Source organism: Perissodus microlepis, chromosome 4 (assembly GCF_051167445.1).
Source record: "Perissodus microlepis isolate ML-2025 ecotype Zambia chromosome 4, ASM5116744v1, whole genome shotgun sequence".
NCBI lineage: Eukaryota > Metazoa > Chordata > Actinopteri > Cichliformes > Cichlidae > Perissodus > Perissodus microlepis.
The window spans coordinates 15838052-15847719 of NC_140464.1; the positions used below are offsets into that span (position 1 = coordinate 15838052).

Consider the following 9668-nt stretch of genomic DNA (forward strand, 5'->3'; position numbering starts at 1 on the left):
ATTCCAGATTAAGAATATTCAGTTTTTCTTGATCTTAGGTCTAAAGATTCTTGTTGTTCAGTTGTTGGAGCTGCATTTGCAGGGTGTCTGCAGAGCTCACAAATGTGTCTGAACCTATACATCCTCAGATATATACTAACAAAGCGTCATTAGCCGATGATGAAATGTGCGCTTTCATCCTGCATGAACTGAACACGCTTGTGATTTCTTCTCTTGTGTGATGATGGTAAAATTGAGGGAAAGGCAGCTTCTCAATGCCTTATTTATGGGGAGACATGGCTTGATTGACAATGTTTACACTGTGCTTCGATAACCGCACAATACACACAAACTTTGATGTTTGTCAGTTGTGCAAAGATGTGAAAATGAGCTAGAGGCTTATAAGAAACAAGTGGGTATGACATTCTTGATATTAGTGTATGCACAGAACCATTTTAGCATGCAGACATTTCATAATTAGCTGAGAGAAGTTTTGCAGTTACTTGGTCATGGCGAAGGCAAATTCACCACACTATATGTATGACAATGAGAGCGATTTAAAGGAATATCTAATGCACGATTGCTGTGATATGTTTCCCGGTTCTACATCTGTCTGTGGTAGAGATGTGTTGGCTCCTTCAAATTTAATGAGAAAATCCAGACGGTCTCTTCCTGCTGTTTGTCTCGTGCTAGACAATGAGACACTGTCTTCCATGATGTGCCTTGCTGCTGTCATGTAGCTTCTCTCTGGCACTGCTGTCACACAGACTGTACGAATCAATGAGCATTTACAGGGAGAGGGAAAGTGAAGAGAAGGGAGGGGGACAGACAGAGGGGATAATAAACGTCAGTTACCGGCTGCAGACGTTCACTGTGCAAACAGCAGGGGGATCGTAATCTGAATAATTCTCCTGCCGCCCGCTGAGGAGTGGGACGTGTAAACAGGAAGTAGCTTAATAAAGAACTGCTTCCTGATAGGTGACCTTTTTTTTTAGGTAGATGAGCACTTAAGTTAACCTTGCAACAGTTAAACACAAATCATTAGGTTGTTATTGATTTTCCTTATGCTATTGACGAGGATGTCAGCAGGCATGAGTTTGGTATAAAAAACATCATAAGTCTTTATGTTTTCTTTCTCAGGTTTGTGGTTTGATCTGGAGGTCTCCTACACGGGCTCTTTCCTCATGACGCTGGAGACCAAGATGAACTTGGCCCGTTTGGGAAAGGAGGGCGAGGGCCTTGGAGAACATGGGAAAGATTGGTGAGGCTTTAAAAGTGCATTTCTTCTTTTAAGCAGAATAATGAAGCTAAGTGAAGCTCGGTCTGATTTTATTTTGTTTTTAAGAAGGCTTCCAGATTTTAGAGTCGTCCTCCACAGCTTGTCCTGATTCCTCCGTGTTTGTTTTTTTTTCTTATTGTCTCATTCTCAGTGACAGTGCCAAAATAAAATGTGTGAAGGATTCGATTTTCTGCTAAAGAAAACCAGCTCTGAGTCGGATGGTAATCGGGTGCATTTGCATTTTTAGAGCCATATTAGTTGTCACATGCGTTTTTCACAGTTCCTCCCCTTTTGTCATGTTGCCTCTTCCCTCCTTCTCTTTATATACTAATCCTTCCCGTGGATGCTTACCGCTATGGATTTGTCCAGTAAACTGGCGAGTTTGGGAATTGGATGCCTACAGTCGCTGTCCCTGAAACAATACATTTTGTTACCCATTTGGGTTATTGGATCTTTTTTTTTGAGTGAGATCGGTGGAGAAGTAGTTCCTGGGATACATTTAATGGGAATTAATAGTGATTGATAAGGGCTCTTTGCAAAGCCACTGGGGTCTGACTTTGCAACATGAGTGCTTGTTTATGTGTGCGTGACAGGTCAAGGCCACGGACATACTGCCTGGCAGACAGTGACGAGGAATCGTCTAGTGCCGGTTCATCGGACGAGGAGGATCCTCCAGAACTCCTCAGTGACAAACCTGTTCTGCCTGGAGCAGAGGGGTGAGCAAATGTCTCTTTCTAACAACATTAGTGCACCTCTGAATTGAAAATGAGCAGAATAACATTCGTACTGAGGTTCTGAAACATTTTTCCTTTTTCTATCCAACCAGCCACCCACTCAGACATACATATTTGAAAGCCCGCTGATGATTTAATGTAGCACCCGGTCACTTGCACACATAGCCCCTCGATAGTGGGTGCTGAGTAGCAAGAGATGCCGTTATGAATTAATTATGAACCTGACTCACTCCTAGTCTCCCCTCCTCCTCTGTTTCCATCATCGACTCGCGTAGTTATGTGGGAGGCCACAGACCCAGCAAGATCATGCGCTTTGTGGACAAGATAGCCAAGTCGAAGTACTTCCAGAAAGCCACAGAGACGGAGTTCATCAAGAAGAAGATGGAGGAAGTATCCAACACGCCCTTGTTGCTCACCGTAGAGGTGCAAGAGTGCCGCGGGACTCTGGCTGTCAACATCCCACCTCCCCCCACAGACAGGATATGGTATGTTTAGGAGGATGTGGAAAATTGTTGGTATGTCACAATCTATGTGAATGGCTTGAGATTATAGCACTGCACCCTCTGCTGGGCAAAAAAAACAACACAAGCAAGTGATGAGAGAATAAAAATGTTTAATCACATCTAAGAAATGAGGGCACAAAGGTGTGTTTTCCATTAAAGATGTGGAACATTAAAGCCTTAAATACACACTGATTTATATTTGGCTTAATTAATACGAACTTCTTTATTTGCGCCACTAAATAGGTGCTAAGAAAAATATAATTAAAACAACATATAGAAAAATCTGTTTCTGTTGCATGCTATATATGTTTTGCATGTTTTCCTCCATGTTTTTACCCTTTTCCTCCTTAAATACTGCTAATATGTATTTTTTTTTTTTTAATTGAAATGAAGCAGTCATTTAAGGAAAAACCCATCAGTCGACATCTGTTTCATGAAGCTGGTCTGAAAATTCAACACGATTATCACAAACTTCTCCTTTTGGCTCTCAGGTATGGTTTTCGGAGTCCGCCTCACCTGGAGCTCAAAGCACGGCCCAAACTCGGTGAAAGGGAGGTGACGCTGGTGCATGTAACAGAGTGGATTGAGAAGAAACTGGATCAGGAGTTCCAGGTATACACTGGGAGAAACAAGCACCGGTGAAATCTAATCTTAAGTCATAATAAAGTCTACTTATTGTCCATTTGCAAGTTCAATTGTTAAAAACGAGGAATTGCATGGTTTTAAATTTACACTCGCTGGTCACTTCATTCACTATACCTGCTGAACTGTTCATTATTGCAGATATCTAATCAGCCAATCACATGGCAACAAGCAAATACATTAAGATATGTAGGCATGGTTAAGACAACTTGATGAAGATCAAACTGAGCATCAGAATGGGGAAGAAAGGTGACGTAAGTGACTTTGAATGTGGTATAGTAGTTGATGCCAGACGGGCTGGTCTGAATATTTCAGAAACTGCTGATCTACTGGGATTTCCCCACACAGCCGTCTCTATGGTTTACAGAGAATGCTCAGAAAAGAAAGAAAAATATTCCGTGAGCAGCAGTTGTGTGGATGAAAATGCCTTGCTAATGTAAAAGGTCAGAAGAGAATGGCTAGACTGTTGTAAGGGCAAGAGTACCTCAAATAAGCACTCATTACACCCAAGATATGCAGAAAGGCATTTCTACATACAGATGGACTACAGCAGCAGAAGACCACCCTGGGTGCCAGTGTGGTCAGATAAGAACAGCAAACTGAGGCTACAATTTGAAAAATTTGACAACAGAAGATTGGAAAAATGTTACCTGGTCTGACGATTCTTGATATCTGTTGCAATGATCATTAGAATCAGAATTTGACATGGATCTGTCTTGTGTTGTATTAATGATTCAGGTTTGTGGACTTTGGGCTAGTTCTGGTTCTAGTTGCTGACCACATCCACCCCTTTGTTACCACAGTGGACCCATCTTCTGATGGCTGTTTCCACCATGTTAACGAACCATGCCACAAAGCTCAAATCATCTTAAAACTGTGTTCTTGAACACACAGTGACCATGTTCAAATGGCCTCCAGAGTCACCAGATCTCAGTTTAATAGGGAACCTTTTGGAAATGTTGGAATGGGAGATTCTCATCATTGATGTGCAGCCGATAAATCTGAAGCAACTGTGTGATGCTGTGATGTCAATATGGACCAAAGTCTCTGAGGAATGTTTCCAGCACCTTATTGATTCTGTGCCATGAATTAAGTTAGCTCTGAAGGTAAAAACCGAGTCCAACCCAGTACTAGCACGGTGTAATGAAGTGGCTGGTGAGTGTTCAGTTTGAATTTGACACTCTGTTTGGAACTGAAGAATGGATTTTATGTATTTAGCACATCCGAATACACCTTAAACCAGTGGTGTCCAAACCCAGGCCTCGAGGCCCGGTTTCCTGCAGGTTTTAGATGTGTCCTTGATCCATCACAGCTGATTTGAATGGATAAATGACCTCCTCAACATGTCTTGAGGTTCTCCAGAGGCCTGTTAATGAACTAATCATTTGATTCTAGTGTGTAGACCCAGGGTGAGATCTAAAACTTGCAGGACACCGGCCCTCTAGGCCTGGAGTTGGCCTTAAACCAATGTTCTTTATGTAAAATACCTTTGGTCTATTTAGAGTTACCACCCATGTGTGCATAGGAGGAACATGTAGATCCAAACAGATAGTTTTAACCAGTAGGTTTAAATCCAATATGTTGTTAATACATTGTGCTATTTTCAATTGAATATAGTTAAAAATAACCTCCAAATCACTGAAATCTGTTTTTACGTTTAACACAGCACCCTAACATTTTTTGTAAACATGGGTGCATTTAGTGCATGATGTCATATCCTGTGGTATTTATCAACTGATGTTTGAAAGTCTACCATTGGCATGGCCGAGAAGCTCAAAGTTTACTCACCAAGGACAAAGAGCACCTCTGCAAACTACCGCAGCAAATTGTCCCTGTCAGGTTTACCACACATCAACATTTATCTCTGCCTCCTCTTCAGGGGCTGTGATTACGTTTTGGCCCCCTCCACAATGCTTCTAGTAAAATATAGCCCTGCGGTGCACACTGTTGTCATTTGTGAGCAAGTGTTTACATCTGGCTTTCAACAAACGCTGGACTCAGGCTTTATTGGGTTTCAGACATAACAATACAGGGTTGCTTTGTTGCTTTCTTGTTAAAAGAGATAGTTTGAAACTTTATTTTTGTTTTCATTTTGTATGTTTTTGATGACAAAACTAGAATTTATAGGTTCTGTTCCTCTAATAGTCTCTCACAGTGGTTTTCGAGTAAACATGCGTCACTGTCCTCCACCATATTTATTGCTAATCCTTGTTTTGTTTTTTTTCATCATTTCACAGAAAATATTTGTGATGCCAAACATGGATGATGTGTGGCTACCCATAATGCACTCTGCCATGGATACGCGTTCAAATGCCAACTTGTTTACTGTGACAAATGATGCCTTGAAGGATCCAGAACCCGAATCTGATGTCTCTGACATGTGAAGGCACGCTGCTCGAGGTGTTCAATGACAAGCTTTTTATCGCCATGTCCCCGCCCGGTCTCAGAGATCACAGCTCCAGCAGTGGGCTCGGTCGGCTCCCTGGTATTTTTACCAGTACTCCAGTCCTGCTGTCGCACCGGTCCATGAAGTCTGTGCTTCAAAACGATCTGAAATCTACTCATATCTGGCTACTAAAAGCAAACAGAAGAGAACAGTGACTCACAGACTGCCGACCATTCACACAGTTTTAGTGTGACATCAAATATTATGATTCACTCTGATGAAATTACTTTTTTGGGGGGACATGGTTAAACTGTTTAACAAGTGTGTGTGTGTGTATGTGTGTGTGTGTGCGTGTGCGTGTGTGTCATGGTGGATTGACAAATAGCCATCCGATCCCACCAGAGGAACCATAATACCTGTGATGTACAGCTGCCCCAAACGTGATAGTTGTACAGTGTAAACCTTTTATGTGACGTTTCTAATTGACTGGTTTATTGTTACTATAACTCTTTGAGAACTCCTGAGGCCACTAAATGAAGATTGTGTATATCTGAGCAAGCAAACACCTGACAGAATATTCCTTTAAATTCGCAGGCGATTTCGCCGAAAACCCCAGCATCTGTGATTACATGTTTCACAGGGATGTCGAGACACATTTATCAACCACTCACACTGCTGCCTGTGCCGGCTGCCTGGCACCTATATGCAAACCAATCAACGGCTCTGCGTCTATAAGACACCGGGCCTGTTTAGAATAAAGGACTGTCATTATGCTTTTTACCTGTGTCCATAGGACTTACAGAGGAGTCGTGTGAATTGAAGTACATCTGCAAACGCAGCAGCAAAACATTGCCTAGGTCTATTGAATGTATACATAGGAATGCAGCTCCCTAGCTGTGCAATGGAATAGCTCATTCACTGAAAACGTGCTTCTAAGCAACATGTTTCAAGCGCTCTTTTCGTGTTATGTTCAGAGTCAACAAAAAGTAATAATTTTCTATTTTTTATTGCCAAAGCAATCTTTCAGTGTGGTTTAAAGAAAGAAACCAGAGGGTTGTGTATGAGGTAAACAGAAATTCAGAAGACGGAGAAAAATAATCTGCAGGGAGTGATTTTAATGAGCAGGAGACTGAAACACTTTTAGTTTTAATGGAAACACATAAACTCAGAAATGTGTAGTTTAAAGAGCGGGGACATCCACTCTTGCTGTTTTATTTTAAATCAATAACATACTGGATATTAGCCATATTATTTAATGCTCTCAGCAGACATCCAGCTAATGAATGCTCCGTTTCTGTTGAATTATTTATTGATTTCCTTTTTTTTAAATGCTGTCTACTGTTGTACACATTAAAGAAAAACATGAAATACACTAGAACTACAGGATCTTTGTAATCTGCCAAGACGCCCTGCTTTACAGGTGACTTTTACTTTATATGTCCAGACATGTGTGTTGGCAAGTGTATGAGGCAGAAAGTGCCTTTAAAGTAAATTAAACATTCCTCCATAGTGAGCCGCCGTGTTTCTTGCATCAGTTGAGAATAGGAAAAGGGGAAAAAAAAGTCGTTGTGCCATTACTGTGTCTGTTAAGACATGCCCATTTTGGTTTTTCACGTCTCGGTGTTGTTTATTTGCACAAGTGATGACAATATCAAACATTGCTGTTGTGTTCAGTGATGTCGCAGAATGTTACGTTTCTGATCATTGTGGATCAATAAAATCTTTTTGCTCGGAAAGAATACGTATGGATTTGATGTTCTGACAGAAGAGATGAGGAATGAGAAGCCGGAGCCAGATTCTCATCAGAAGACATGCATTTATATGCTGTTTCGCTTCATAAGGTACGCCTGTTCAATCACAAGGCGCCAACTCAGTGAGTTGAGGCGTATCAAGATGAGATACACCAGAATGGAGAAGAAAGGTGTTTTAACTGACTTGGCATGGTTGTTGATGCCAGATGGGCTGGTATCTACTGGGATTTTCCCGCACAATCATCTATTAAGGTAACAGGGAATGTTCCAAAAGAGAAACTATTCAGTGAAAAACACTTTACTGATGTGAGAGGAGGGCGGGAAGAATGCTTTGAGCTGATTGGAAGGCAACAGTACTCAAATAACCACTTGTTATGACTAAAGTATGCAGAAGAGCACCCTCTAATTACACGCCAAACAAACCTTGAAGCAGATGGGCTACTGCAGCAGAAGACCACACAGGGTGCCACTCATGTTAGCTAAGCACAATCCACAGGCTACAACCCACAAAATTAGACAATGCAAGGCTGGACTGGTCTCTGTGTTCCCACTCGTGACCTGGAAACTGATAGCAGTTTGATCTGCTGAGAGTTGTCTCAACTCCCGAAACAAATCTGTGGGGAGAGACGTTGCACAGGTGTCATTTGTGGAAGTGTTTATACACGTGAAGTAGTGGTGGCACATCACTGGATGATATGAAGCCTGCTGAGAGTTGGACTTGAAGATATTCAACAAATGAACTTTATCATTTCCAATTATAAATAAATAAATATTGTGGCTATAACAGCCACTTATGACATGATGCCGCTGTCCCATGTCATAAGTGGCATCTTATTTTTGTTAACCAGTTTTTCCTAGCCCCGCCTGCTCTCATCTGGGGGGAGAGGAATCAAGGACGTGCAGTATGAAAGACACTTCACAATCTAAAAATAGTATGTGTGTGGATGTACATTCGCTTGACAAAAATATTCAGTATTTAACCGGCTGCATTTTTTTCTTTTTAAACATCTGACTTGTGGTGTCAAATTAAGTGTTAATGCTAACAGATGTGCTGACACCACAGACGGATGTTAAACTCAGTCACGTGGGCAGCTTATGCACTTTGAGAACACTATACCTGAACTTCATCTCGAGTCTGTGTCTTGCTTTAAAAGAGAGACTTGGTGAAATAAAAGCCAAGAAACCCCAGTTATGACAAGACATGACTTGATCTTGCACTGCTCTCGACCTTTGAGTGGCCACAGAAGAGGCCAGCCAGGTTCAGAGGAGTGCCCAGAAATAAGTTAAAATAACAAAAACAACGCTGTTGGTTTAAAAAGAATAAAGCATTTTTCCACAAAGAGTCAAGATTCAAAGTGTTTATTGTCATGCGTCACAAGAGAAAAGGCATTTCTCTGTGCAATGAAATTCTTTCTTTGCTGTCCACCCGCAGATGTCGATTAATATATACAATAGAAATAGAACAAATACAAATAAAATAAAAACAAAGATGGAAAAAAACAAAACAAAAATGAACATGTTTATCTGAGACACTGCAACTTCAAGCCTGGGTCCACTTCTTGAGCATCACAGGCTGGTCCCTGAAGAAGAAAACAAATAAGCTCAGTTGTTAACAAGCTGTTTATAAAGATCTTTTTTGAGGGGGGCAGATCAATAATGTCTTCAAATTTATCAGAAGACTTATCAGTTACAATCTTTTTGGATTACACTCAAATTACTTACTGTGTCATTATCCTGAACATCCATTCACACTGAAGACCCCTGTACAGAAAATGATTAAAAACAAAAGAAGCTTAAGTGCATGTGATTGATTGATTACAAATCCTGACCTGTGTTAGTGACTCAACTCAGATTTCAATTCTGACTTCATTTTCAGATCAGAAGTCTAACGCACGAAAACTCATCATCCATGAACCAAAGGGAAAACACATTTTCTGTACTTCATATTTCTGACTTCATACCTCGCTGCTGGCCGTCCTCAATGAGACTGTATGACACCACCCTGTCCACGTGGTTAAGTGCAGAAAACATCCACTAGAGTAATCACCATCCTATTTCACAAAGAGACCAAAATACCTGGTTACAGATGGGAACTCAAGGGGGTTGTATTTTTATTTAGGTTTTTTTTTTTTTGAATTTTTAAAATAAATTCTTACCTTCGTTTTCTTTGCTCATGCGGCCTAGTCAAGTCCCGCTGCTCAAACGCGCAGTCATTGCTTTCAGTGCTCTAACTTTACACCTCCCCATCATATATGCACTGGCAGTCAGCTGCAATAATAATAACTACAACATATACATGAATAAAATTTCAAATTAACCACGACCATGCCGCAGTTCGCTTGCCCAACGCTGAAGCGCATGCGTCCCACACTCTTCGCAGACCGCTGTAGAAAA

General features: G+C 41.1%; 1 protein-coding gene and 1 long non-coding RNA gene across 4 annotated transcripts in view; one reads left to right on the plus strand and one right to left on the minus strand.

Annotated features, from left to right (window-relative positions):
• tex2 (testis expressed 2) overlaps positions 1-7262 on the plus strand; it is a 32847-nt gene extending 25585 nt beyond the window's left edge. For all 3 annotated transcript variants that reach the window (XM_084926053.1, XM_084926052.1, XM_084926055.1), the window contains 5 exons: positions 1120-1240; positions 1852-1974; positions 2268-2477; positions 2987-3107; positions 5375-7262. In XM_084926053.1, the coding sequence (XP_084782179.1) occupies positions 1120-1240; positions 1852-1974; positions 2268-2477; positions 2987-3107; positions 5375-5521 (722 nt within the window). In that variant the 3' untranslated portion in view covers positions 5522-7262. The remainder of the gene's footprint in view (positions 1-1119; positions 1241-1851; positions 1975-2267; positions 2478-2986; positions 3108-5374) is intronic.
• A 1355-nt stretch (positions 7263-8617) lies between these two features.
• On the minus strand, positions 8618-9666 carry LOC146388632 (uncharacterized). The gene is made up of 4 exons (XR_014800065.1): positions 9431-9666; positions 9236-9325; positions 8997-9035; positions 8618-8854 (listed from the first exon to the last, which is right to left on the minus strand). It is a non-coding gene; the product is annotated as an uncharacterized LOC146388632 (long non-coding RNA).
• Positions 9667-9668: the final 2 nt, after the last annotated feature.